At 52.1% G+C, this 27412-nt stretch overlaps 7 protein-coding genes across 7 annotated transcripts; 3 read left to right on the forward strand and 4 right to left on the reverse strand.

Annotated features, from left to right (window-relative positions):
- Positions 1-3999: 3999 nt before the first annotated feature.
- Positions 4000-5951, forward strand: V8C40DRAFT_239343 (uncharacterized protein). Its single transcript, XM_083214616.1, has one exon. The coding sequence runs from the start codon at positions 4199-4201 to the stop codon at positions 5438-5440; it is 1242 nt and encodes a 413-aa protein (XP_083075649.1). The 5' UTR covers positions 4000-4198; the 3' UTR covers positions 5441-5951.
- A 1289-nt stretch (positions 5952-7240) lies between these two features.
- V8C40DRAFT_239345 (uncharacterized protein) lies at positions 7241-7579 on the reverse strand. The gene has a single exon (XM_083214617.1). It carries the CDS (start codon positions 7514-7516, stop codon positions 7352-7354), a length of 165 nt encoding a protein of 54 aa, XP_083075650.1. The 5' UTR covers positions 7517-7579; the 3' UTR covers positions 7241-7351.
- A 72-nt stretch (positions 7580-7651) lies between these two features.
- On the forward strand, positions 7652-9212 carry V8C40DRAFT_239346 (uncharacterized protein). The gene is made up of 3 exons (XM_083214618.1): positions 7652-7990; positions 8045-8393; positions 8470-9212. The coding sequence occupies exons 1-3, from the start codon at positions 7665-7667 to the stop codon at positions 8854-8856; spliced, it is 1062 nt and encodes a 353-aa protein (XP_083075651.1). The 5' UTR covers positions 7652-7664; the 3' UTR covers positions 8857-9212.
- A 1706-nt stretch (positions 9213-10918) lies between these two features.
- V8C40DRAFT_177097 (autophagocytosis associated protein) lies at positions 10919-12459 on the reverse strand. Its single transcript, XM_083211680.1, has 3 exons — positions 11782-12459; positions 11192-11663; positions 10919-11099 (listed from the first exon to the last, which is right to left on the reverse strand). Exons 1-3 carry the CDS (start codon positions 12297-12299, stop codon positions 11046-11048), a joined length of 1044 nt encoding a protein of 347 aa, XP_083075652.1. The 5' UTR covers positions 12300-12459; the 3' UTR covers positions 10919-11045.
- A 516-nt stretch (positions 12460-12975) lies between these two features.
- Positions 12976-14393, reverse strand: V8C40DRAFT_239350 (U2-type spliceosomal complex subunit CWC24). Its single transcript, XM_083214619.1, has 2 exons — positions 13701-14393; positions 12976-13642 (listed from the first exon to the last, which is right to left on the reverse strand). Exons 1-2 carry the CDS (start codon positions 14228-14230, stop codon positions 13153-13155), a joined length of 1020 nt encoding a protein of 339 aa, XP_083075653.1. The 5' UTR covers positions 14231-14393; the 3' UTR covers positions 12976-13152.
- A 366-nt stretch (positions 14394-14759) lies between these two features.
- On the reverse strand, positions 14760-15616 carry V8C40DRAFT_239351 (hydrophobin). The gene is made up of 3 exons (XM_083214620.1): positions 15383-15616; positions 15233-15318; positions 14760-15157 (listed from the first exon to the last, which is right to left on the reverse strand). The coding sequence occupies exons 1-3, from the start codon at positions 15531-15533 to the stop codon at positions 15113-15115; spliced, it is 282 nt and encodes a 93-aa protein (XP_083075654.1). The 5' UTR covers positions 15534-15616; the 3' UTR covers positions 14760-15112.
- Positions 15617-20884: 5268 nt separating this feature from the next.
- V8C40DRAFT_177132 (uncharacterized protein) lies at positions 20885-27195 on the forward strand. Its single transcript, XM_083211681.1, has 3 exons — positions 20885-21599; positions 21822-26871; positions 26936-27195. Exons 1-3 carry the CDS (start codon positions 21129-21131, stop codon positions 27070-27072), a joined length of 5658 nt encoding a protein of 1885 aa, XP_083075655.1. The 5' UTR covers positions 20885-21128; the 3' UTR covers positions 27073-27195.
- The last annotated feature ends 217 nt before the right edge of the window (positions 27196-27412 follow it).

Below are 27412 nucleotides of genomic sequence, written 5' to 3' on the forward strand. Positions count from 1 at the left end.
TTTCTTTGGCGTCAAACCAAACCACGACAATCCCGTGCCCCAAGCAGCATGCTCCAGCTCCGTGCTCCATGTTCGGTATTCCATACTATTCATTCTCTGTTACTTACTACTTACCGTCCAACTGATGGTTTGCCTGCTAGAGGTGAGAACGCAGTCATACGAGCAGAGTATTGCCCAGAATTGAAAGAGGCGCCTCCATGGTACTGTATAAAAGTACTATGCCTGGATTCAGGCCGAGTACTAGGTAGGGATGCTTATGGTTGTTTTTTGCTTTTTGCATTGGCTTTCGCACACCGCCACCCGGATTCAATGCACTACGAGGCAGCATAGCGCTCCAGCACATTTGTACAGACAGCCCTGGAGCTCATTTACTGGTAACACTAGCCTGGGAAGGCAAACAATCAGGCCATCCAGCTGAACAGCCAGCAAGAGGAGGCGGGGAGGAAGCGTGCCAAGCAGAGGATTCATTCACTGTTGCTGATTCGAACAGAATTCAGCTGAACCAAACTGAAGCGGCTCATTATTGCCGGGGTGTTTTCTTTTCTCCCCGTCTCTAGTGAGGAGATTATGCGCACACACTCACAGCCAGAGAGAGACTGTGAACCTTGTAACCTTGGAAATATGGTTCGCGGTACCTGGAAGTTGGAAGTGGAAGTGGAGAGCAGAGCGGCCCGAAGAGATACTTGCGGGGCGGTACCCAAAGAGGCTGAACCACTGGTCACTTTCTGGTCGTTTTCAGTTGAGTTGAGAGAGGGGCAAGACAAAGAGGAAGAAGAAAAAAACTTGGAGCTACGAGGGTCAACTGCGTCATTCAGTACGTACTTGCGCCATTGCATTGACACTAATAGTGGGATGAAAAAAAATTACGAGAGGTGAGAGGCAGAAAAAGACAGAAGGGGCAGACAGACAAACAGAGGGAGGGCACATGGCTCATGAGGATTTGACGGCTGCATGGGTTTGGGTGCACAACAGCAAGTACTAATGCCTGTACACCAAGCTACGGGTATTGTTGTCTTGTTTCGGCATCTACGAACTACCTACCATACAGAGTACCTTGCTGTTTTCAAGGTGCTCTGCTTTTGCAAAAAAAATCCGTGTCGTCTCTCCAGGCGTTGAACTGGTTGGACTGGCCTGACTTGATGAAGCCGGCAGTCATGTGTCAGTCATGTGTCAAGTACCGACAAGTACTGCAGCTAGCATACTAGCACCACTCGGTACCCCATCAGAACCTTGCCACATTGCGACAAGAAAAGCTTTCATTCAGCACTTCTCTCATTCGACTCACTGCTCTCAATTTTCCCCTCTCATTAATATCTGGGTTCGTCTTGAATTCCTAGCCGCACTCCTACTGCTGCTACGTGGCGCCCAACAAAACCCCCGTTTCCCTTTTACCTTCTTTTTTTTCTTTAACCTTGTGCCTTGCGTGTATCGCCGACCAAATCACCTATCCCCGACCTCTCACTCGTCCGTCAGGCTGGGGGTGCTAAATTGGCCACTCCCTCACTCACTCACTCGCTATACGAGTACAGCGTCCCGCGTAAAATCTCCCCAGCTCGAGTCCAACCAGCGCTGCTCCCTGCATTACTAGCATCTCATTAGGCGCGCATGGCCTTGCGCTGCACCGTCCCGTCTCATGGCGCTGTCCACCCTCGCCTTGTGCCGCTCCTGGTGACATTTTTGTACTCGTCCCTCTGATCTGGAAGCTCAATCTGGGGCTCCGGACACTTGGACAAGCGTGGCAAGTGTGTCTCGGGTCCTCATACTCATCAGCTAGCCACCGGCTCGTGAGGTTTTGGGCTATTCAATCCAGACGCACGGAGAGCACCTCGTCACAGACAACGCACAGCTATATAAGAGTCTCTCGTCTGCCAGGCATTCAATGCTGGGGAAATCCTTCTGCGCCAAATCAGTCAGTTCATATACGTCTCAACGCCACTTTGTATGCGTCACTTTTCACCCACCTATTGTTCAGCTCTTTTTCTCTCGGTATATACGAAACCAGGCGTCATTTATCCTTGATTCCCCCGCTCTCACCTGCCAGCTACTTAGTAGGTAGACAACTGATACCCATTTTACCTACTCAACAGGGTAATTGTGTACGAGTACACCAACCACAGAACAAATCCGGGGCCTTGCCGACCAAAGACCGATCCGGCTTGAGGTTGCCTCTGTCTTACGCCAGTTGCCTGTTGTTTCTGCCTCTTTTGCCCTCTTTTGACTGTGCTTGAGCGTCTGCTTTGCTCTTGTACCTGCATTGTTTCTGCGTCTCAGCCTGCATCTTCTGCATCATACCATACCCCATTATATCATATCATTGTTCCTCTTCATTCTACAAGTCTCAGTTCATACCTGCCTGAATCCTGGTGTTGGCATTTTGAGAGATTGAAGGCTCCAAAATTCGTATTAAACGATTCACAGCGGCCATATATACGCTCACATATCAAACAAAGATTCCTTGTTGGTGTCGGTTATATATTGAGCCACTTAGCCACCGCGACTGTTATTTCCGCTACTCGTATCACGGCCTTCAAACACCGGGCAAGGAAAAAGAAGCCACTTGCTATTTTCCAAAGATCCACGTCAACAAAGTCTGGCCACTGCAGCACTGCTATACTTTGTGTGTCCCGCAGAATCGTGCAGCATATTAGTCGCAGCTTCTTGACCAAGTTTTTTCGTCTTGAACTACCGAGCTAAGCTTCAATCCAATTACAACCAGGCAAACCCTCCAACATCTTTGTTTCTCGAGCTATACCAAGCCACACCGGTTTGGCTGATATCCGTCCAAAGTATCGTCGCGCGAGTTTCTTCCTTGTTTAGCAAGCGCCGTCAAACGTCTTTTTTACCCCTGTTTTTAGATATTTGCTCCCATCCCTTCCACCTTCATCATCTCTATCTCATTCTCTTCCTCTCTATTGCATCTTCCGTGTACTTGAGGGCAGGCATCAAGCTTTCACCCTTCTTATTCAACATGGCTGGCAGAACGAATCGACCTGTTTGGGAAACCTCAGACGTGGATTGGAAGCCGCCTATGTCGCTATTCCGGCCAAATCAGACAAGACGATCCCAAAACGGCACAGATGCCTTCTTGCCTTCTGGAGCCGTCGAATATCGTCCAGATTCTGGCCCCAAGTGGCCTGCAAACGCCTATAGCACCATGAGTGGCAATGGTAGCAGTAATACAAGGGGCACTATCACTGGCAATGGCAGAGTGACGAGTCTCAATAGCAACCACGAGATTGCCGCTGCCTTTCGTTTTACTCATGGCTATGACTACTACGCCCACGAGGGCACCCCTTTACCTCCAATGTCAACGTTAGCCGCGAGGGATCCCAACTTGGGCCAATATACTGCATATAGTCCTGCACGCCATCCCGCCAGCCCACCAGGTCCATCGAGTGGGCATCGCTTGCAAAGCCCCTTTGCCCCCCTTTATCCTCCCCCCACGGCTACCGTAGCTCCTGCTGGGCTGGATACCGGAGCACGTCCCACGGTCTCGCCGCCACGCACCTCAGGAAATGCTGCTACGGACTGTCATTGTCTCACTTGTTCCGATGGTACACCGGCCAAGTGCCTCCAGTCTCAATTAGCTCGGCAGTCCGAGTTATTAGACACGGTTTGGAAAGAGGAGCGCGCTCGTTCTGGGCTGCTTTGGCAGCATGTGGAGAGCATTCTTCGAGAAGAGACTAGAATCACACTAGACCATTACCGTGATGTGTGGGATGCTGAAAGGACGCAGCTAAAAGCCGAGAATGACTATCTCAGTGAGCAGGTTAAGAGGCTGGGAGATGAAAACCTAGTGCTCAGGGGCAAGCTCGCAGATCAGGTCCAAGCTGGCGAGCCAATCATACATCAAGGCAGTTTTCGAGGCAATACGCCCCTAGTCGACGGCAGCCCTCCTTCGCCAGTTGTCCCCAGCCCTCTTTCGCCAATCGTTGGCAGTCCTCTTTCGCCCGTCGGCGGCAGCCCTCCTTCACCCGTGGCTAGGCGGCAGAGCGGTGGCGCCGGTAGCTCCGATAGCGCCCGGGACAACCGCCGGATATCCGGGCTGCCGGGCTGCTATGCTCATCTTTTCGGCCTTGGCTTACCGGCGTCCCCTCAGGTGCCAACACCTCGAAACCCGTCGTCTCCGGGCACAGCTGTGTCTCCTCCTCCTCCTCCGGTTTCAGCATCTCAAACTCTTCCATCTGCGCGCATTTCCATGTCTCCTCAGCCTGGACATAATACCATTCCCATCAGCCCGACATTCTCGCCCTTCTTGCCTTCTTCACCCTATCCAGACGCGAGGGCGGCGAGCGGTGGCGTTTCGACGCCGGTGAGAAGCCCCAAGAGGCCCCTTTCCGTCATTGATGTCCATGAGCTTGATCCAAAACTTGAGGGCATTTCTCTCAGGGCAAATGCCGTCCGAAGAAGTACTTTTGAGGAGGCTCCTCCAGATGGGTCGCCTCCTAGCAAAAGGCGGCGTAGCTTGTCCAATGACTATTACATCGTCAACAATGTGCAAGGGGAAGATGAAGTAACGGATACGAAGAAGATTGAGTATGAGGAGGATGAGGAACGACGGCTCACTATGCATGCCGGATCTACTCCTCCCCCCTACTCACCCTCTTTGCCGTCTGAGATTTTGAGGTTGCGCAGCCAAAACAGCGCAACTCCAACTGCTTCTTCTTTCCTTCCTGAAAGGTATGATTCCCTCGAGGCAGAGGATCGCAGTGTGACTGCAACTGCGAAGGAAGAGGTGGGCGAGAGTAGCGGGGTCTCGTACTCCGATTATTCCGATCATCTCGGGCGAGCAGACTCACCAGGGGTTCTCTCAGCGGCTTCGGGCGATGCTCCCCTAAAGGGCCCTCTGATGATCAAGAACATTCCCGCCCAGGACGAGCTCTTTCTCGCTGCCTTGAATGAGAGGCTTGAGCCTATCAGCCAGGGGCAAGATGCCCTTCCGAGGGCCGTGCAGACACCTGTTGCAGTGCCGGCGTCGTTGTCGGCGGTGCATGGCGAGCCCTTTGATGGTGCGGATGCCAGCCAGACTACAGCGCCTGATAACACAGATATTTCGGGGACGCAGTCGGAAATCGACGGAGAACTTGATGGTGTCCATGTAAATATGGACCGGCCCGTTTTTCCCTGGCCAATACCAAGCAATATTGACCAGGAGAGGGATGTCCATGCTCAGCCAAAGCGACCCGCGTATCGCATCAAATATGCTGACCGTCCTGGCTATGCGTATGACGGAACTGTTGTCAAAGCGGAGCCGAGCGATTATCCATTTACATACGAATATGATACCGAAGATTTACACGCCAAAGCTGAAGCATCCCCAACAGTTCCTGTCAAAACGGAAGATTCCGATGACGATAGTGATGGCAGGAACTCGGAGCCTGAGGTCTCCATCAAGTTTAAATCGACGAGCAACTTTGGGGCTCCCTTTGGGAGGAGGTAGAGCACTATCCAAGGGAAGCCCAAAAGCTGTGTAGACAAGTGCTGCTTTTTGGGCGATGTTTGGTCTTTGTTCGTGACGGCGGCTATCTTTTGTTTGACTAGCATCAGCATATACCTATATATATAAGTTGATAGATGGGGCGTTTTATTTCACCGGTAACGGGCTGGGCTGGGCTGGGCTGGGTTTGGACTGCTGATGGGAAGAGTTGGGATTGGGTTGCTCACGGAACATTATTGAGCTTGGCGGGATCACGCCGGGTTCAATCGGGTACATTTCTTTTGTTAGGTGTGTTTATATCTGCTTCGTACTTGGTAGGTTGTTGGATCTGGTGTTTATACCACTGCATAAGTAGCTCTAATAGTAAATGAGAGTGACTACGGGTGCAGTCCCTTCTTGTTGGATATGCGTTCATCTCTCATGATGAATTCAATTTAGTTGTGGATTGACCGTCAAAAGGAATATCCCAAGACGCAGAAAAGGGGTCTACGACCATCTATATCACCGTCATAAATGAAATCCCATCCGAATCGTCGCGATCATTGACTTTAAGAGGATAACTGATCGTATTACCAAGCAGTCAACTCCTCACCTTTAGAATGTCCCAAAGTATGATAATCGCGACGAATGTATCTAGCATCGTTTCTTTTAGGAGTTTATGGACTCGGTCATGCTCTGTCTCTGCCGTCCGGCGTTGCTCTCCCATGGCGACACATAAAATAAAGATTTTTGGACCTTGTATTTACAGCGCTGTCACTCTTTATCTTTACTAGTATCAAATGCTCTCTCACTTCCACCATTTCGCGCTACCATTGCTAAATTTGAGACACGGGATGCTAGATCACGACTTGTAGCACTGGCGGGAACATTCCATGCCAATAAAAAGCACTCATGGTGTACCTCGTTAGAGTTGAGTTATGCAAAGATGTATCATAGACCACTCGTACTTAGTATCCACGATGCATACTGTCATTCTCTACTGTTACCTACAGCATTGTGCCCTTTTACAGACTAGACGCATCCTTTTCAATTGCTCGGGAGCCTTTCTTTGGCGTTTAGCTTGTTGTTTCAACCTGACAAGCAGGGAGAGGTGTGGCTTGGCTTGTCTTTGCTTTGGTGTGTAAGTGCGGAGGCGGAGGAAGAGGAGGGGAAATGGGCTCTTGTCTTGTATGGCATCGTACCTAAAAATTAGCACCAGGCGCTCTGTTTCCAAGTACCACGGCATGGAGCGGTTTTTTCCCCAATGAATTCATCCATGACGCTTGGATTATTACCGGTTTGCATGTTATGTATGGCTGGCCTGTTTTGCGACGGATCTCATTTGTCGTTTTTTATTTCTTTCCTTTTTTTCTTCTTTCTTTTTTCTTTTTTTTTCTTGGTTATGTCAGAGGGGGCGGCAACCCCTCGAATCCTCAAAGAAGCAAAAAGAAAAAAACACAAGAAAAAGAAGAAGAAAAAAGAAAAGAGAGGCAGCCAGCCATCTTGTGCCGTCCATCCATCCATCCATCCCGTTCCCTCAATACCCATTCTATACCTAGGTAGCGTCAGGTGAAGTGAATCTCGTCAGGCTCCACGGCTAATGCAGGCTGGGCCGGGCCGGGTGTTGTGACCGCCATGATACTTCAAAATCTGCCAAGCGTCTGCGCATGAGAGAGAATCTACCCATCGTACCCGTGTACCACTGCTGTCACTGTCACTTGTGTCGATCTCTTTGGCGCGGAGCCGCTTTGGAGCTGGTGCCCACCCGATTTCATTTCCATTTTTTCCCATTTTTCCCAGTGTTAGTGCCAATCATCCTGCGGGTCTCAGCTCAAGTTTGCAGTGTGTGCTCGGGCAGGTGGTACGTACCTGGCTGTACCTGGCTGTACCTGGCCGTGTACTTGCTTGTCTGGCATTGCTTTGCTTTTTCGGTTATCAGGTCTTGGTCTTGGTCACGTTCTTCCCGTCTGTTCGTCTTTTCCATATCTGTTGTCTCTCTTCCTGATTCTCTCTCTCTGTGTCTCCTCCTCCTCCTCCTCTTCTATTTCTTCTTCTTGCACAAGACAAACGAGAAAAAAGAAAAATCATAGCCATGGACATTATCGTACATCAGTCGTCCTCGACGACGGTTGATGATACCAACAGCACTGCTTCTTCTTCTCCTTCGTCTTCGCTTTCTGCCTCTTCCCCTTCTTCTTCTTCTTCTTCTTCTTCTTCTTCTTCTTCTTCTGCCTCTTCCTCCTCCTCAATGTCTTCAAGTAGCAAGCCGGCATCATCTCGAATTGCCAAAATGTCCATCTACGGCATTGCTCGCCAGCACTGCAGAGAAGAAATCCTCACGAACCCCTTTCGATGGACCAGCCGTCATCTCAAGCTCCTACGATGCTCATTTGAAAGACCGCTCCCCGAGCCATTGACACCGGCTACGTATGCAGTGACAGAAGCAGATTACACCGAGGAGCGTAGTGGCACGCCCTATCTACAAGAGTTCTTCCACTACTACTACAAGATCCAATTTCGAGAGCAGGGTATCAGGCTGCTTTTAACGACTGATGGATGTCCCTTGATTGCCTAGTTCGTTTCTCCTTACTCGCCTACCCAATCAACTTGACTGACCATTCTCATCAGTGACGCTCTTGGCCTGTATTTCAATGGCGGCGTCATCAAAAGACTGGAATGTGTCAGCCTGTGTCTTCGCAGCTCCATGCATACAACACTTCGGTACAGACGGCCACTGGCAGCCTTTATTGACCGCGGCCACATTGAGTTAAGACGAAGGCAGTCGATTAGCTACCGACAAATGCGCTACAATCAACCCATCATCCGCTTGTTCAACAACAGGTGGGCCAAAATCTGCCCACCTGAGCCAGTGTACGATCCATATATCGTCACGCTCCTCATTGGTGTGGCACAGCAGAAACGGAGGCATTTCCAAGAAATCAACTGCAATGAAGAGGCTTCAAAGGACGTCATCTTCGTACGTCACTTACCCCTATACTCATCTCATTTCCATGTGTCTTGGGACTAACACTTGTGCGTTTTCACCAACCCAGTCTCAGGTCTTGTCCACGTTCTACTCAAAGGGCCAATGTGAAGTTGTAGGAGAAGAGGCCTTCAATGGCTGGATGTATCTATACCAGGCCAATATCCCCCTATCGCTTTTGGACATGTTCGACAACCCCAAGTATGCGCCATCAACACCGCCATCCGTCTCGGTCCAGGTAATCACGATACGCTACAGCCCACTAGCTACTTTGCGTGCTCGGCTGCTGGAGCTTATGGTTCCAGAAAAGTTGGTCTCAGAGACTTACGGCCTTTCGGCAAGAGGACAGAAGAGAAAATACGACGGTCAAGGGTATACTCAACCGGCTCCACGAGAAACCCATGCAGGAGAAAATGCATGCTCAAGCAGCTGTGTGCACATTTTGAAGCAGCCTTGATTAACCATCAGGTATCAGCATGCTAAACACGCTTAGACCACTTCAGAGGCTCAAGCACTTGTCAAGGGATGCCATCATCTCTCAGCTGCCAAGCCAGCTGAGCACTGCCGCCTTCCGTCAGGACAGGAAAGCTTTTCTTCTTCTTCTTCTACAATACATGTATATCAGAATGGGTTTGGCCAAGGTAACATGACCATATACGAAGGATCGGAGCCCATGCCGGATAGATTGGAAGACCACAGGAGCCCCCTCATGCACGGTATTGACCTCTCTCGCCAATGAATGGTGGTTTGGCCTATGAGCCAACGAGCCCGGCGAGCGGTAAGTCTATACCAGATAATAATAATAAAAGTATGATATCGTTTTCCTACCTGGACCAAGATGCCCAGGCTGAAGAGCTAGTCCGGGGTCCTTATGCAGGGCACTTGTGACCCCAGCAGCGGCCTAGCTTGACATAGTAAACGCAAGGGAGAGAGGGGGGGAAAAGAAAAAGAAAAAAATGGAAAAAGCAAATACAGCTTGGACAAGTAAGTACCTCCATGCCCGCTCGCGAAATATTGCCCCATTGTGCTAATTGATGTCTCATGATGAATGGCTTCTCCCTCTAAGAGGAATGGCGCCGTTGTGTATCATTTGCAGTAGCCCAAGCATTGTCTCACGAGCTCCCTTGGCAACAGCCCTGCGAACCAATCACTTGGTCAAGGCGTGATTTGGAAAAAAGAAACACAACCTTGGAGGCGGCCCACGACGGCTCTCGGGGCAAGATGGGGCGTCCCACGACGGCCGAGACAGAAAGACGCTCAGGATGAGTATTGACCACTTTGCCGCACAACTGCTACTTGCCAACTGAACGAGGCTGGGAACAAAGACTGCTGACATGAGGTAGAGAAGCAAGCCTCGAGGCTTTCCCAAGTGTTGACTGATTCCGAAAGCTCGGAAGAGTATCAGAGTAGGTCCTCTCATTCATTACGGTATCAAGGGGCAGTGGTGCCTTGATCACTCTGCCACCATGTCTCACCAGATCGGTACCGTCTGATAACGCTGCTATCCATCCTCTTGGAAAGGCCGATGGCAAGGTGAATCTTGATGGCCCCTGCTGGGCTGAAAGACGGGAGGCGGGCATGCAGGCATGCGGTGGGAAAACACCGCCGGTCTGCCACTATGTTATGTATGTGATGGGCGGCGCTGTATTCTTCCCACCCCTAGGCGGGTAAGAGCAACAAGGGCATCGGGCGCTGGCACTTCAGTGGGAAGTCCTACACTGGTCACGCCCAAAAGCCCTACTCTTGTTTGCTTGTTTGCTTGCCTGCTTGCTCAGTGTATGCTGTTTCATCCGCAGTGGTCGTAGCTCCAAAAGAGAAGGCCGTGGTTTCACACATGGTCCAATCGTGAGAAGCCTCGTTGTTTCAACAAAAGCTGGTGGAGAAGCTCAAAATCGTGCAAGATCAGCATGAGTCTATGATGCTGGCCATGGTTATCGCCGAAGGACCCCTAGTTTGCTGTCTTGCTGCGGGTCGAGATCGAGGTCCCGTCTGTCTGCTAGCATCCGGATCAGCAGCGAGACAGAAAGATGTGAATGCACAACTATGGATACCAAGGGTCCCATCTGATGTCGAGATGATGTACACGGCACAGGGCATTCGATTCATCTGACCAGGCGAGTGGGCCAGCCTGAAAGCATTGTCCAATGGGTGAATAAGATGTCTCTCCCTGCATAGTAGTATCGTATCACTTGACGAAATCTCTGTCCAAGATATGTATGAATTTCCACCACATGTATGGAGCATACTCCACATGCCGCTTGTACGGAATACTTGTACTCTGTATGCAAACTAAGTTTGGAGCAGGAAGAAGCATACCTATCCGTAGTATACTGGATGAATTGCCCACCCACCAGAGATAAGCTCATTGAAGTCGCCAAAAGGGGCCCAGACATGAAAAGGAAATGAACATTTCTATTATTCTTTGCTACCCTAAACACGATGATATATGGATAACGACCAAATATACCATCATCCCCAGCAATAACCCTCCAAAAACGCCTGCCGCAAACGCATAAAACAAAGAAAGGGTGAACGAGAGTGAGATGGCTAGATTAGAAGAAGAAGCGGGCCACATCGGGTAAGCTCGAGGCGGAACATTCATGGAATTCTTTCTCTTTTGCTCGGAGATTCTATTACTTGGCATACTTAGACACCCATGGTGAAGTCGTGCTCGATACCAGGCGTAACGCTAGCCATGAACTGTTGATACCCAGAACAATTAGTATTTGTCAAATCTCTCAAGATGGGGGGAGAGAATGCTCCAACGCAGTAACACGACTGGAAGAACGCACCTTTAAGAATACAACCAGATACTGGTCTACTCGGATGGCAACTTCCTGGTCATCCACCTCATTCTCCTGCACCTCTTCCCACTCGTCCTTGTCAGCGGCCTCCTGGGCGCCCTTGACGTCCAGATGCTCCAGTTCGCTGGCCAGGCCCTCGACGTCCTTTCCATCGCCCGACTGCTTCTTGCTCGCTTTCAGCTTCTCTCTGCGAAGGCGCAGCGCAGCATCGGCACGGTCCAGCAGCGACTTCATGACGGGCGCGTGCTTGCAGGGGTGGACGCTGGCCATGCGGACGTGGTTGGCGAAGAAGGGGAACTCCTCGAGGGTGACTGTCTTGTCTTTGTAGTCGCCGACAATGTCCTCCATCATTTTCATGGGCGGTAGAGGGTGGCCGCTTGCCTGGTAGCCGGAGAGGTAGAGGCGCGGCGTTCGGTAGTAGGGCGTGTACATGATGTAGAGGTTATACGTGCGTCGAGCGCTGTGAAGAAGAAGAAGAAGAAGACAAAGAGGTTAGCAAAATGATTGTGATGATCACCATGATGATGCTGGCGGTGAGTGGCGAAACTGGAGGAAACAAGAGAGATGTTGAAGCTTACGTGTTGCCAGGCTCGATGCGAAGAACGGCATCGTCTTCCTCCTCATCCTCCATATCCGGGATGTCGTCGTCCAGCCCATACAGATCATCGTCGCCGACGTTACCCGAATCATCTACCGTCTTGACCTCGCGCGCCTTGAGCGGCTGCGAGCTCGCCAGGCCGCCAGTGCGCAGCCAGCCGTCGTCGTCAGCGGCATCGGCCTTGTTCTTGAAGTCGTCGCCCTCGTTGATGATGGACTCCTCGTGGGCGGCGTCGCCGGCAAAGTCGTCGTTGAGGCGGCGGTGGCAGGGGACGTTTCGCGTGACGAGGAACTGCTTGCCGGGGGGCAGGTAGCTGGCGCGGAGGGACTCGTTGTCGGCGTCGCTCCAGGACCAGGTCGGGAACTTGTAGACGAGATAGTCACCCGCGGCGACGAACTCTTCGGGGGTGATCTGACCGGTGTTGCGGAAGGTCGAGGTGTGCGTGACGGGGGTGTAGCGATCCCTCAGCGTGTTGACTGTTGAGTAGAGGTAGTTCATCGTGACGGTGGTGATGATGACGTGAAGCTGTCACTGGCACTTGGACAGGATCGGAGTCGAAAGTTAACGTGCGGGTATTGAACAAATCTGAGAGTTAGTTCGACAGCGGGCGGATCTTGAAATTTTGTTTCGAGGTATCGGTAAGTTGTAAAGATGAAGAAAGGAAAAAGGAGAAACCCGAGCTGGGAGAATCTATGAAAGGCCTCGGGGACACGGCGGGAAAAGCACAAGGCAGAAGCAAAACGAGGTTATCGAGACACGGTTAGGGCAGTTGACCCAGAGGCGAGCATGTGACCTGATAGGAGAATAATAGAAGGGTTGATGACTCGAAGGGACCGTGATCGGCTATTGCAAAACTCAGCTATTTCGTTTGTTCCAGTGACAAGGCAGCCTGGCTGTACTTTGGTCTTTGAGGGGCTTTGGCTTTGGGGATGCGATCACATGGCGGGGCGGTCGAGGCTGATGTGCCGGGAGTGGTCTAGCCTGATCTTATCGGTGACAGCATCGATGGTTAGGGGGAGCTTTGGAGGGTGATGACATATGCCGGCGATTTTATCATTGTCGCACAGTGCACGGCTACTACAAATACGCATATTTGTTTACCTAGTATTTATTCATTATTAATTCAACTAACACAGTGGGAAAAATATCAGTTTCGATTTTGGAAACAATAGCATGTGCTAACGCATTGAATTATTGTATGTAGCTTTTGCTTTGCGGAGACTGCTCCAACGCAGGAATCATGCCGTGTCTATCGGCAAAAAAAGAGTATGTACCATTTTTGGTCTCTCTCATTATATCCTTGTTTATATATACCCAATGAACATTATCCATTTATTCATTTCGGCTCATTTCAATCGTCCTCTTCTTCTTCTTCCTCTTCATCACTCACTTCCTCCCCTCTCTCAAGAGCTTCCTGTCTCCTCTTTGCCGCCCTTTCCCGCTTCTTCTCCAGCAGCTTCTTCAGTCTCGTCGCCGAGTTGAACACGCCGTTCGTCCCTGATCCGCACGCCGCACACGTCGGATCTCTCCTGTATCTCTGAAGAGCGCAGGGCAGGCAAAAGTAGTGCCCACACCTTGTGATAATCGGCTCCTTGTAGGATTCCTGGCAGATGATACAGGCAAACGGAATGCTCTCAAGAATCGCATCATCGTCCTCGTCCTCGTCGTCTGCCTTTGTTTTGTTCCGGTTCGCGCTGGCCACCACGGTTCCTCCGAGGTTCTTCTTCCCCTTGGTGACTTTTTCCCATTCCTGATCCAATTGCCATCCTGCCTTGAGATCATCTCTAGAATGGACGTACTTGCACGCATCACCATAGCCGCAGAAACCGGTGATTCGGTAACTATCGTGACATCGGTCAGTAGGTGGTAAACGAAACAGCCAGAGGGGTGTATACTAACTCTTTGCACGTATCAGGGGCATAGTCTGTTATCGTGACGGTTCGGATGTTTGTAGGCGCCTTGACAGGACCAACAGTCTTTCGAGGAGCGTCTGGGTTTTTTTGTATAAACGAAGTCTGGTTCGCCAGTCCCTTGTATGTGCCATCGGGCTGGTCGTCTTTTGAAGCTCGAGCCGAGCCGAGGAGGTTCTTCGCCGACAGCGCGTCCCTTGCGTTTTCGTCGTACCAGTTGCTCTGCTTGGTCGCGTCGTTGCTGTCGGCAATGGGCACGCTTCTGTCCGCCGTAAAGACCGCAGAGCCGCCGTCCTGGTTGCTGGGGGCGGCTCCCCTTGCCGCGGCGGTGACGACGGCCGTCTTCTTGCGCCGCTTGACTCTCTGGCCGGCCTCGTCTTCTGAGGATGAATAGTCGCTGTCGCTGTCGCTGGCAGCCGGGGGAGGAGTTGCTGGTCGCTTGCGCAGGTTCGCTTTGCCCTTTGCGCCTCGCTTCTTGAAGAGGGCGACTGGCGCGGTGCCGGCCTCGGCGTCTGCCATTGTTTTTTGTGTCGGGTGTGATCGAAGACGCTGGATGATGAGGAAATTCGTCGAATTATGTGAGGTCTCGTTTGAATGTAGACAGTTGTAAGGGTTTGGTTGGCAGCAGCAATGTTGGCAGTTGGAGATTTGATATCGGAAATGTTTTTCTTAACCATCACAGTATGGCTGGCCATTGCTGGCGTAGAAATTCATCGATAGAAGTGGAAATGTGGGGCGGGTTTGTCACCCACTGAGCTCACCGATTGGGTAAGGCGAGTGGCAAAAGACATTTGACAGCGTCCGTACTCATACTCCGAATACAAGGCGAAATCACAGACGGCTTACACAGCATTCAGCGTGATTATATCCAATAAAATCGTTGATTAAATTCTCAAATCATAGTGGACACTTGGTCTACATCTACAGAGTATTGACGATTAATTCTAGTTGGCATATAGGATAAGGACAACCCTTTGAATGTGCATCAACAGAAAGGGTCCATGTATATCACCGCTTGATACATGGACTAAATACTGAAAGATATAAGGCCAAATCGATCTCTGCTTTGTACTCCAATGTGATCATTAGCTGATGAATTAGATGACAAGAGGGAATTTAGTCATTTGAATCTACAACGAGAGGCCAGGACAACAAGACAGTTCCCAGTGAAAGCTGTGATTTAATGAGTGACTCTACATACAACCCTTATCCCGCTCGCAAATATACCATTAAGTCCTCCACCATGATCCATTGCCCAACTCTATCCATCCAATTCCACCTATGTCCATTCATTTTCATGAATAACCATCCAACTTCTCCTATTTGCGAGCCCCTCGGTGCCGGTGTTGTGAACCCCGTAATGCCGTGGACGGGGTTCACCATCCAATTGCAACAGGCACTCTACTGGGCTCCAGTGGGCTTGTTGCAAAGGAGGGCCTGGCCGGCCTAGATACATGAGCGCAATTAGCAGCTGTAACGGGATGTTTTCCCCCCTTCGTCTCGCTCTGGAGGTACACTTACAACGGGAAGAGTGCAGCAGACAGGCTGTTTGCCCTTGGAAGCACAGTGGGCCTGGAAGATGGCGACATTGGGTACCGGAATAGTGGCTGCCGTATCCAAGTTAGCTACAAATCATCACCGTGGCTTCCCAAGGTGGGGATAGAGACTTACGGGTGTCGCAATCGAGGTCCGCGATGTTGAGGACGTCGGTGGCACAGCAGAGCGGAACGGTGCCAGTAAGACCACCTGGGCATCCTTCGCTGCCCATTGGGCCGGCCATGGCGCTGGCGACGAAGAGAGCGGCGACGGCGAAGAACTTCATTTTGAATGTGATGGTGGTTTTACAACAAGGAGTTGATAGATGTATGTGTAAGAGAGTGGTGGTGATTGTAAGAGAAGATGCTGATGAGGATGAGGAAAAGAAGTCGGTTGATGATGGGGAAGAAGGCCGACTTTATACCTTTTTTTCCTCCTTCATTGCCTCCCGAATCTCACGAGCAATGTCACCGCCATCTCTTCCATTCGATCCATTTCGGACCAAAGTTGACGGCCGTTCTTGGATGTCAGTATGCAGGGAGAGGAACATCGCAATCTCTTTCACGCTGCACAATGAAAGGGATAGGTAGGGAGGATGGATCTAGTATCTCGGTGGCTTGAGTGCCGTGTCTTGGGCACAGGCCAGAAACACATAATACTACGTCCATGACGGCATGACTATGAGAATGTTACGTACGGATGGTCGGTCAACGGTGGTTGTGAGAGGCTTGGAGCAAGGCATCAGGACTCTATACAAGCCAGCCGCCGGTGCATAGTTTGACCTAAGCTGTCCGGCAGAGCTCTATTCATCAGATTGTCAGATTGTCATTGTAATAGTGAGATGATAGCTTCATCATACTGCTGCATAAAGGTCTATCTAGTCAAGGGAGAAGTCCTCCCCGAAGCCCAAGATCTGGGCGTGGCATCTCACCTGAGATGATCCAGCTCTACCTGGTTTACGGCACTCTTGTTTCTTTCTTACTTGTCTTACACATTTTCTCAACTGCCCTTGTTCATAATTTCAGGGCGCAGCTGGATGTCTCTTGACGTGCAAGCTGATTTGGTTAAATGCCGTCTCGGTGGAGACTTGGCTTGCTCGTTCATCTCCCTTCGGTTGAGGCTTGTCAGTGCATCTGGGGCGGTTGCGCAAGGTAACGCCGACTTGGGCCAATTGGAAGAGTGCCGCTTGGGCCGTTGTTATTCTCGGTGAGCAGGGGAGAAGCAATAACTTTGAGACTTGCATAAAAGTTGGTCATTGGGTTGCTGTTCAGCTGACAGGGAGCCAGTTGTGGCGAGGTGCTGTGCCGTGCTGTGCGTGTATGATGTTGTGAGGTTGATGAGAACTTGAGCATGAATTGTATGAATATGTCTACCAACAACAATATTTCTTCATTGAAAGATACTGTAAAAATACGTGGGATATCATGATTATATTGAATACCAAGCATCTAAACTGTATCTTATCCATTGATGGTTTTTTGATGCGAACATTGTTTAGCTCTCGGGTAGGGTTTAGTGACATCCATACACAGAGATAACCGCCGACGATCCGATCACGATCGACCTTTGACAGGCTTGCGGCACGGACATGTCATCTTATCCGCTTCTCGTAGTAATAGTCAGAGAGTACATGCATGTGCCCGTCAGTATTTCGTAATGCTTGTAAATATTACTACTTCACGGTTCGTGGCCTCCTGAAAGGCAGCGGCTCATCGTGAGCGGCTAGACGAAAGTGGTATGGAGAGGGTGCGCTGTCACATCGTGGCCCGACTTCCGAGGATGCCAAAAGTGACGGTGCAATCTCCCAGAGTCAATCTAAGATGATAGCTCCGCCGCCATCTTGCCTGAGGGCCACTAGATGCAAAGCCGCGTCTTGTTGAGCTTTTCGGGCTGCAAGGCGTGCGTCCAGGGTCTATACGTGTAGTATACTTGACAGGCTGATTGTGTTGAGCTGTCAAAAGGATACTACGAATGAGTTCACTACGAGTGCTCTACATAGTGTTTGGATACATCCAAAGTGTAATGGACATCAAATTGCTCTGTAATGCCCATCTCTGACACTGTTTGGGGAGACTTTAACATGCAGCATACCAACTTGCACCATGGATCCCGTATTCAGTATTATCGCCAGTGTCTTACAGGCTCCAGCCATGGCCTGCACGCACAGACGGCCTTGCCGGCGTCCGTACGAGTACGCGGACAGCGAATGGCCATGGAGCCGAGGCCAGAATTGATGCCATTTGATTGACATGGGCTTATTCGTACCTACTACAGTCCCTACAATCACGAGCACTGCAGTATTCGGCTTATGGTACCGACAGTGGAACTCGATCAACACGCAGAAAAAGCGTCCATCAATCTGACAACTGGCGGTGTGCACCGATTTGGAGCACGGCAGACGAGTACCCTCAGCAAGCGGCTAATGCAGGGGAAACGATGCCTGGGCTCAGTTGACGCTGGGGCCGGAGGCTGAAAAAGACTGGAGACGGTTGATGGAGTCGCTCAGTGGTGATGGTTTAAATTGATCTGGATTCAGCGTCCCGAGCTTCGGATATTATATGGATTCCAGAAGGCTCTCGGAAGACGGAGCAGATGCTGCTAGCACCAGTACGAACAAGTTAAGAGGCACTCGATCCGTTAATATGCGCGTAGTGCCAGAATAGCGTCAATCCGGAGCTCTCTTTGGCGCCCGACACTCTGTTTGACACACCGGGTTAGTCTAAACCTGAGCGAATAAAATGAGCCGTTCTCAGGAAAACAATGAACAACAGCAACCAGGCACCGGCCCAATCACGGCGGACAATCCCATGGGCTTGCGAGCGGGGAAGAGGCTTGCTAGCGGGTTGCTAGTCCGAGGCACTAGAGTCGGATGATTGGCTGACGGGAAGCTGTTCTTTTTTCACTGGTCTCTCCCAAGCGGCATCAGCCGGGGTGTGGCTTGTTGAGATTGGGGGCCTCTTGGACGAGTAGTGTCGACGATGTACTGCGTGACTGAGAGTGCGGGCGATGGGTGAAGTTTAAGCTTTGGTTAGACGGCGATGATTATGTGAATGTGATGTGATGCAAGGTGAAGAAGAGGGGAAGAGAAGATGGAGGAGAGGAGAATTTGAGCCGGAAAGCACTTGGACGTCGGAGCGACGGAGCAACAGCCGGAGCGGTGATGATGCACATGTACATACAAGCATCAACAAGGAGCAAATGCACGCATCTCTTGCCTCCATCACTGGCGCGCAGAGGGTCCCTGCTGGTGCATCTGAGAAAATATGTGAGTGATGCCTTGAACCTCGTGTTGATGCAGGTACAGAGCAAGGTTCTGTTCTTAATTGAATTGAAGGCTCTGGGGTAATGATTTCGTGCATATATTCGTACCGAGTATCATTTCGTACAAGACCAGTAATATGGGGGAGCGTGATGGCTGTGATGATGATGGGGGCAGCAGTAATTAGAGGGGATGCAGGACGCTGAAACACGCACTGGGCCATTTGGGGCATCAACCGCGTCTCTCATCCACGAGTTTTGCTCCGTGCTTGTCGTAGGTAGCGGTTACAAGTGAGCAGTACTCCGTAATACTACAACCGTGGACGGGAGGCAATATAAGTCAGCAGTCCTGGTGACATGGCCGAGCTGAGTTCTCTCGTCCTCCTTGGCTGGCGCGTGCATGAATTGGAATTCCTCGGATGCATTGACCGAGCAAGATCGTGCAAGATGACGCCTAATTAATTCAGCAGTTGGTGGTTCATGCAAATTCATTTATGCGTCCATGCACCACGTCCGGCGAACCAAAATAGACTGAGAAACAGAAACAAGCAAACAAACAAACAAATGGCTTGGGTTGTCCGTGCAGTGATTGATTGATTGATTGATTGATGCGATGCGATGCGATGCAATGACATGCGAGCTGCGTGCTTCTTGCAGCTCCAAAGCATCCAGTACGAGTACAGGTAGTATGTACCTGTTGTAGCAGCGACTTGTGCAGCGCACCGCAATGCACACCAATACGCTGGTACCCCTCAAACATCGAGATGCCTCAGGAAAGAAGAGATAAAGACACAATACGTGCCTGCCTTTTACCACATTGTCGACGGCTACCTACTATCAGCTCGATGCGATAAGGGAATCGCTCTCAACACTCACCTCTTCTGCTTCTTCATCATCGTAATGTCGACCTCGTTCCATCATCAACCTCAATCAAATACATACCTTGGCCTGCACTCGTACATTTTGTTCCCTGGTCACCTTCTCCACCACCCGGCAAGGCCCCTTTGCCTTAGCCCTCCCGAAGTGGTCCTAGCAGTACCGACGAGCGTCCTTGTTCCTCTCCTCCATTGTTTGCGGCATCTGATACCTCTCTTTCTTCCTTTCTTACTCTCCTACTCTCTAACCCTTCTTCTTTTCTTTTTTCTCCCTAACCTCGTCACGAAAATCCGAGTCCTGGCAAGTCCTTGTCCTCCGCGCGGCTGGCTCTCCGATTTTTTATACTTGAGTTTTTTTTTGTCGTTTCTTTTTTTTTGCCCGGTCCCCCGACTCGATACACTCGTTACACCAACACCTACCGCTAGAATAATAATAGAACGCCTCGTGTTTTTGGGGAGGACTCGCAGCCACATACTACGCGTCCGATCAACCCTATCCGCTCATTCATTGCAGCCTTATTGAAAAGAAAAAAATCACCAAAAAAGTTGTTTCAGCCGATTGACACAGCAAGCTGCCCATCAGCTTGAATTGGATTGCGCCTCGTCTCATTGTCTCCTTTTCCCTCGGTCGGCCGCCTTCGATTCGACTTGCGCGTTGGCGACTCGAAAGAAACCGAGTCGCCGTACAGTGCGCATTTCGACTTGGCCAAGCTGATCAGCGAAAAAGAGACGGTCGCGCGTCACCTGCATTCCGTTGCGTGTGCTTGGGCTTGACTCACCTTTGGTTGTGTCCAGCTAAGCAGAGAGCCGTTGTATACTGGATCCAGTGTTGAAACCTGGCCGCCCACACGGCTCGAGCCACGTCTGACCCAGCCGGGACAACAAAAAAACACACCCAAAAAACAACAACAAATAATACGTCTTTAATTTGACCCCCCCAATTCGCTGTTCCTGCTTCTGCGGCCTTTGCTTATCGACCTGGTAGGCATTCGTATTGCCTGGCTCTCGCAAACACAACAAACAACGAGACAGGACAGGACAGGACAGCCCGCAGCCTCGGCGTCTTTTTAATTTATTCCGCCTTTCCTTTCGCTCCTCGCCTGGATCCCTTTTTTCCTTTTCTTTCCTACTGTTTTGCGCTTCTCTTCTGCTTCTTTTGGCCTTCCAAATTTCCCGCCAATTTCGCCTACCTGTTCGCTCTGCGCTTGCATTTCCGCCTGTGCGCAGCGCATCCACAGCGTCATTTCGAGGTCTTGCATCCTCTCTTTTTTTTCCTTTTCCGCTTACCTCGAGCACCCCGGTTTGCTGCAGCAGGGCCTGCAACGACGCCGGTTTTTCGTGCCTGTATCCATTTTCCCCGTCCAGGCCGCTCACCAATCGCCTGGTCGCCCCCCCTGCAGTTTTTCTTTTGCCGCTGCACCTCAGCAACGCCAGGGGCTGCGCGGTGCCAAACGCCAGCTCACTCACCCAATTCCTGCGTTTCTATCCGTTGTCTTTCGTCACCAACCAAGGAAACAAAAAGTCAACCCCTCAATTCTCCGCATCGCTCGTTGCGACTTGTCCTACATACAGTACGAAAACCAGCAGCGAAAAACGACGACAACTTCCGCCGGTGCAGCTGCGGCACGGCCTCGAGCTGCCACCTCCCGAACCCGGTAGGGGATTAAAGCAACAAAAGCACCTCTTTGATGGTCCGCCGCTAGCCACAGACGGACGTTGCGCTTTCTGGCGAACTCGCCTTCATCAGAATGGCGTCGTCGTCAGTCACCTCGGACCGGCCCGATCTCTCTGTGCCCGCAGGAGACGGCGCCAATGATCCCTTCTTCTCCGCCTCGTCGACCGCCCCGTCCCATCTGCGATTTTCCGACTTTGACCAAGAGCTCTTTGCCGCTGGTCCCGGTTCCGATCCGCGACAGGCGAAGCGCGCCCTGGAAGCTCACCTAGCAGAGACCGACCGTCGCCTGGACGAAGCTGGCAAGATTGGAACCGCTCTCGTATCGCAGCGCAAAGCCCTCGCCGAACAGCTACAGGAAATCGAAAAGCTTCAGGCCGAGGAGGAGCTGGCGCCCGAGCTGCGCAAGAAGCTCGTCAGCATCGAAAAGGACTACAATGATTTGGCCCGAGAGTCGGCGAGGGTCTTTTTGCCCAAGCAGCGAGTGGCGAGCACCAGCGACAACAACCAAGGCTCGCCCTACACGCTGGACAGCCGATCAGGCAGGGTGAGAATATGCTTTTCATTTTCCCTTTTCCTCTCCTCCCTTTATTCAGCAGAGAACTGGGTCGGTCGGTGCTTGTCCATCTATTGCGCATATAGCCGACCCTTTACACATTTACACATGACACATAGATTCGCGCTGCTTCGCACATGTTCCTCCTGATCTCTACGAACCCTCGTTAGTCTTCAGTTGCTAATCAAAGCCATCGTCAATCATGGTATATAGCGCTCCGCTAGTCCTTCCAAATTCGAGAGTCAAGCTACGGGCTCGCCCGCCAAGCTCAGCGTGCCAAACCGCAAGATGCGAAACCAGCCGTCCAACAGAGTCCACGACATCGAATTCGCCGCCGAAATCAGCACATCGCTCATTGCCCAGGTCCGCAACCTACAGGCATTGCTCGGCGAACGTGATGAACAGGTCAAAGACCTCCGCAACGACGTCTCCCGCCTCGAGGGAGAGTCGGAGGCCCAGCAGCAGCGTCTCAAGGTTCTTGATGAGAGTGAACATCGCTTCAAGGAAGAGAACTGGAACCTTCAGACCCGACTGCAGGAGATGAATGGCCAGCAGAGGGAGGCGTCCGACCGTGAAAAGAAGCTCGACAATGCTCTCCACGCCTCCAACGCTGCCAAGTCTGCCACCCAAAAGGAGCTGGATGAGGTGAAGCTGACGCTCTCCAAGCTGACCGAGGAACACGCTGCCTCCACCAAGTCCCACGACATTGAGCTCGGCACTGCCAAACGCGCCATTGCCATGGCCGAGGGCGAACGCTCTGCCATGCAGCGCAAGATTGATGAGCTAACCAGCCAGAACCTGGAGCTCGCCAAAGCCATCGCGGCCCAGAGAGCAAAGGCTCAGGAGCGCGAGTCCTCTTCAGGCACTAGTGACGAAGATCTCGAGGCTGCCGCCATTGATATTACACCTGAGCACTCCCCACCGCAGTCTCCCGTCAAGGGAACCACTCCCAGGCACTCTATGCTCGAGACGGAGACTCTCAAGACATCTCTGCAACATGCCCAGCGAACCATTCAGAGCCAGCGAAGCCAGCTCCACCGTGAAAAGACGGAGAAGCTTGAATTCAGACGCATCATCCAAGACCTTCGCGACGATTTGGAAAAGGCCAGAAACGAGCTTGAAAAAGGCCCCGCTCTGCCCCCCGTTCGTCGTGGTCGCAGGGTCGAGCCCAAGGAAGTCAAGGTCAGGCCGCCTCGATTGCTCGGTAGCTTCCGTTCTAGCCGCCAAGAAGTTGTCATTGAAGAGCCAGTCGCTCCGGAAGATCCAGAATGGGAAGATACTCACGATGTTTCACCCCGCTCTTCTGGCCTTCGCGCTGGCCGTCGCTCTCCCGATCGACGCCAGCAACAGCTTCAGCTTCAGCTACAGCGTCAACAGCAGTCTTCTGATGTTTCCGACGGAGAGGAACTTGTTCTTGAATCAATCGAGACTAGCGACTCTTTTGAGACTGCTGCCGAAGAGGGTAACGATTCTGCCTTTGAGACAGCCGAACCAGGAACCGAGACGGAAGATTTCCAGACAGGACACGAGGACTTGTCTGATGAAAGTGATGCCCCTACTGAGGTTGCACTCTCAATACGAGGCTTTGGCAACATGAGACGACCTCCCAGCCTGCAGCCCGGCCTTCCAAGACACGCCAACCGAGAATCATTTGACAGCACTGCGTCAACTTCGACCGAGGAAGATGAGTTCTCAGAGTTCCCAGAGTTTAGATCACCTACCGCCGCCGCCTCTCTACGGAGAATGCGTACGAGCAACAGGTCATCAATGTCCCGGAGAAGCTCTCGACAGGAGAGTGAGGAGCCTCAGTTCCGGAGCCCCGGTGCAAGCTTCAGCAGCGGTGGCGGCGATCCATCAACCCCCGGCCAGAGTCTCTTTGCCGAGCTGCAGGATTTCCCCAGCGATGATGAATCATCAATCATGTATACTCCTGGCCGCAGAAGCCTCCGTTCCATGACGCCGGCATCCACACGCCGCGCCATTACGCCGCCTCCAGCGGTTCCCCGGCTGCCTCGAGTCATCATGGTAGATACAGGTGTCATGACCGACCCTATCGAGTTTGGTCCCAGCATCGCGTCTCTCGGCCATCGCACATCTCGCAGCTCGCTGCTAAGCGTGGGCGAGTTCGCTCGAAGACCGAGATCCATGGAGTCGGCCATTCCCAACACTGATTTCCGTGCATCTGCAGCCTCATGGCGGAGCGTCGAGGACGGGCCCGCGGGCTCTGCTACGTACTCCCGCCCCGCGTCTACAATTGCCTACAGCGATGCCGGTGCTCAGTACGACATTGGTGAGAAGCTTGCACAGTTCCCCTTGCCTCCCTCATCACTGCCCAGTGAGTCGGATCACATGTCAGTTCCTGTGCCTGCGCTCCCTGCTGTTCTTGAACTCTCCGTCATCCAATCCGAGGACATCGAGCCTCGAGAAGAACAACACCAAGAGCCGGCACCGGCCGTTGTACCTCCCACCCTGAGCTTGACACCAATGGCATTTGAGACAGTGGAGCCCTTAGCCGAGCCGGAGGTCCCCGCTCCTCACCTGGGATTGTCTGCTATCGTGGCCGAGCATTTGGAACCCGAAGCAGAGCCCGACGTTCCACCTCCAGACCTCACCCTCTCCAGCATCTTCGCTGAAGGACTGGAGCCCCGGGCGGAGCCAGAGCTGCCTCCGGCTGAATTGACTCTGTCGACAATCATTGGCGAGGGCCTGGAGCCAGTGGCCGAGCCTGAAATCCCCCCAGCAACCCTTTCGCTATCGACAATCATCGCTGAAGGTCTGGAGCCAGTGGCCGAGCCTGAAGTTCCTCCTTCAATCCTCTCGCTCTCTACCATTGCTACCGAAGGCTCGGAGCCAGTAGAAGAGCCAGAGCTGCCTGCGCCGGTGCTGAGTCTCTCCACCATCGTGGCAGAGGGACTGGAGCCCAAGGCAGAACCCGAAGCTGCTCTACCTGAGCTTACACTGGCCTCTATCCTATCGGAGGAAGTCGAGCCCGTTATCGAGGAGCCAGAAGTCCCCGAGCTTATTGCGGCCAAGGAGATTGCCCCAGAGGAAGCTCCAGCTGTCGCCTTGCAGGAGCTCACTATTTCGCCAATCGTGACGGAGCAAGTCGAGCCCATCGCTGAGCCTGAAGTGGTGGTGCCCCCACCGGCAGCTCTCACCATGTCATCCATTCAGACACAGCAGCTAGAGCCCAGAGAGCTTTGGTTGCCAACTTTGACGCTGTCTACCATTGCTGTGGAAAATGTCGAACCCATCGCCGAGCCTGAACCCGAGCCGGTTTCCGCAGCACTGACACTCTCTGCTCTCTCCTTCCAAAACACCATTCCATTCGACGAGCTGCCTATCGATGACGAGGAGCTGTTCCTGCCATCACTACCCCAGCCCGAGCTCCCTGCTCTTGGCCTCTCCTCAATCGTAGCAGAGGACGTTGAGCCCATCTTCCCTCTCGCTCCGCAATTTGCATTTTCTTCCATCTCATCTGTTGAGACTCAGCCAGTTAGCCCTGTCAAGAGAGGGGGATTCATTCTCCCAAGCAACATCAAATCTCCCTTCAATGATGAGGAAGATGGTGAGGTATCCGACAAGAACCTCTTTGCGTCGTATGTCACTCGCAGAAGACCGGAGAGCGTCCCCTCATCACCCATTATTGCTGAAGATGAGACGAGTCAATCACTTCCTGTGTCACCGCAAGTTGACACTCCCGAGTCCAAGCGGCCATTCAAGGAGATTTCAGCCAATGGAGTCTCTCGTCCTGGTCAGCAACTGACTCAAACCAGCGACCAGGGAGCCCAGACATCACTGACATCAGGAGCCATCGACGAGCTGCTCAAGACTGGAGCCGAGACTCCTGCAAAGAGCCCTTACTCCATTGGCAGCCCTGACACCGTCGGGACTGTCAAGATTAACCGTGCCTATCAAGAAAACCTGGATAGCCCCTTCTCAGCCATCTCGAGCAAGAGCAGGACGCTTGATCCAGCGCCTATTTTCCACTCTACGCCCACGCACCGACCTGGCAGTGCTACAAGCGGCAAATCCTCGCTCGTGGACGCGCCTCCTCTGCCATCAAACCACCAGCAGATGATCCAGGCGGCTCGTTCCGGCTCATCCCACAGCACGACGCAAACGCAGAGCCACAGCCAGAGCCAAGGCACAATGGGCCCGCCTCTCTGGCCCGCCTCGGCAACAAAGCCAACACCGACTACCCCCAGCAGAGACAGACCAATGTCTCCTCCTTCTGGCCGCGGCACTCCTACTCCTCGCGCTCCTGTCCGAGCCGGCTCGTCTCATGGTACTGCCGAATTCCCGCTGCCACCTCCTGTCAGGCTTTCTGCTGCCATGTCCCGGCAGACTTCCGTGTCCTCGTTCGCATCAGAACTGGACAATCGTTTCGGAATGCGGGCCAATGAGATGGGTCTCGACCCTAGCGGATTTGGACCCAACACCGACCCCAGGATGATCCAAGCCATCACGCAGACCATGATTGGAGAATACATCTGGAAGTATACGCGCAAGACTGGTCGCGGCGAGCTGTCTGAGAAGCGACACCGCCGCTACTTTTGGGTGCACCCATACACGAGAACTATCTACTGGAGCGAGCGAGACCCGTCAACGGCCGGTCGTACTGAGATGAAGGCGAAGAGTCTCCCCATCGATGGTGTGCGGGTAGTGACAGACGACAACCCCATGCCGCCGGGTCTCCACCGTAAGAGCTTGGTGATTATCTCTCCCGGCAGGACGATCAAGTTTACCTGCACTACTGGCCAACGACACGAGACTTGGTTCAATGCTCTGTCATATCTCCTACTGAGAACCAGCAATGGCCACGATGGCCAATCTGATGCGGAAGAGATGGCGACAGACCTTACTCGGGAAGACGTTGACGAGTTTAACCCTCCGTTTGGCCGGCACCCTGCCAACGGTACCTCGCGTCCCTCGGCCCCGTCCCTTTCATCGTACAACTCTCGCACCACTTCACAGGCCGAGGCAATTTCTCTAGAGATTCCTACGCTGACGCCATCGAAGCATGCTTCAACCCCGATCAGGCCGTCCCTTACTGGCAGCATCAGCAGCAAGGTAGGCTCGTACTGGAAGGTGGGCGGGTCCAAGCTCTCTGGATCGATACGCAGCAGGACGGTTAGCGCCCAGAATGTCAGCATCTACCAGGCGAGCGAGGTCCACGATAGTGCTGAGGATCTTCGTGAGATGATTGAGCAGCAAGATAGGGAAGCAGACCGGCTGGAGAATGTCAGAGCCTGTTGCGATGGTGAGTCATATGTGAACAGGAACCGTGTGTTACTGACAGCTTGGAACTAACACAAAAAAATTAGGCAAACACGACGTCGGGACACTTCCTCACACCACCAAGAAAGGAGGACGCAGCCACAACCATCATCACCATCACGTTCACTCCAGTGGACAGTCTGCCATGAGTACCCCCATGGCATCTATGCGCTCTCGGGCATAAAGTTTCTTGTTCATTCGACTTTTGCATTATTAATCAACAACGTCTTGACTCTATCTCTCTACATCTCTCTCTCTCTCTCATAGAAAAAAGGGAATATCCTTTCTTCTCTCTTATCTCTCTCTCTCTCGCAAACGTGACGACCATACATCTAACGGAAGACCCGCCTTATGACTCTGAACGATTCTTCTTTCTTCTTTCTTTTTGTTTTGTTTCTCAATTTGATCTTGTTAATGCTCACAGACATTTCAGGTTGTCATAGATGACTTTTTGATAAGATACAATTTGTCACTGGCATACCGAGCATTCTGTTTTAGCCTCTGCATACTCCGACCTTTGGAAG

Source organism: Trichoderma camerunense (assembly GCF_050948025.1).
Source record: "Trichoderma camerunense strain CBS 138272 chromosome Unknown V8C40scaffold_5, whole genome shotgun sequence".
In the NCBI taxonomy this organism is placed as follows: domain Eukaryota; kingdom Fungi; phylum Ascomycota; class Sordariomycetes; order Hypocreales; family Hypocreaceae; genus Trichoderma; species Trichoderma camerunense.